Source organism: Plasmodium inui (assembly GCF_000524495.1).
Source record: "Plasmodium inui San Antonio 1 unplaced genomic scaffold supercont1.13, whole genome shotgun sequence".
NCBI lineage: Eukaryota > Apicomplexa > Aconoidasida > Haemosporida > Plasmodiidae > Plasmodium > Plasmodium inui.
Window position 1 is genome coordinate 532,479 of NW_008481847.1, and position 1,222 is coordinate 533,700.

At 38.4% G+C, this 1,222-nt stretch overlaps 1 protein-coding gene across 1 annotated transcript; it reads left to right on the forward strand.

The window, feature by feature from the left end:
* Positions 1–578: 578 nt before the first annotated feature.
* Positions 579–836, forward strand: C922_03303 (hypothetical protein; the record flags this gene model as incomplete). The annotated part of the gene is made up of 1 exon (XM_008818895.1): positions 579–836. The coding sequence occupies one exon, from the start codon at positions 579–581 to the stop codon at positions 834–836; it is 258 nt and encodes an 85-aa protein (XP_008817117.1).
* Positions 837–1,222: the final 386 nt, after the last annotated feature.

Here is a 1,222-nt window from a genome sequence, read left to right on the forward strand (position 1 = left end):
GTCTTATATGAAGCGTACTATAGTGTCAAGCGCATGCACCTCTTCAGTGTTCAGACGTTTGAGGATTATTACGGTACTGTACGCAATGGTGTGCCCAGATGGGCATGCATGTTCTTGAAGTGTCATTATGTAAAGTGTCGGGATTTAAGTTTAATGGCTGAATTATATGAAGTACCGGATTGTACAACCCCTAAGACTTGTTAGCCACACCATTATTTTGATCGTACTATAGTGTTAGGAGTACTATAATGTGAATGGTACCCCTGTGTTTGAAATATTGATATTCCAAGAGTGTCATTTTTTGGACAGCATTATTCCGTGCAGTGTATGGGTATTTCAGGAGAATTATTCCGTGCACCGTACGGATTTGTATGGATTTGCAATGGTAATGATTACAGAAGTTGTCGTAGTATCGTTATATGAGTGTACTAATGATTGAGCTGTTGTAATATTTGTTGTGCATTGTATTCTGTATAGAATACGTCCGTGGGAAGTATGGATAATCTGGAGCAGTAATTTGTGAGTATACTCATATGTGTGTAGTACTGTTATTTAGGAACAACAATTGTGTGTAGATTATGGATGTCCCTGAAGCACAACTATCTGAAGGATCCGAACTTAAAGGCCCAGGATTTTGGCCTGTATTATACCTAGAATACTACTGTCTGGAATTCGTAGCAGCCTTGAAGTATTATAATATTAAGGGGGGTTCAGTGCGTGAATCTCCGAGACTTGAGCAGCACCATTTTATCAAGTGTAAAGATATCCTTAGATTACGCTTGTGTGAAAATAACTTTTTAACTACAACTGTTGATATTCCCAGAGTACTACCATAGGAATAGTCTTCATGTGTGCAAAGTACTGATATGGAAGAAATAGCATCATGGAGATAAGTACAACTGTGCTCCGAGTACTATGATTTAAATATTACTGACATGCAGAGGGTATCATTATTTCTACAGTATACTTGTATCTCAAGAATACTGTTATATGAATGGCACCATTGGATGAAGTTGGCACATATACGTGTTGTAGGATTATACAAGGAACACAAGTGTGTAAGCCGATGGAATATATCACAACTGTTCATGCTTGTGAAATATAAGGGTGTCCCAGCCGTAGTATTATATCGGCGTTCAGAGATTATACAAGTACAATACAGACAGGTAAATCCTTTGAACCAAGGACACCGCCCGGAACACATTTACTTAAGGAGGAGCAA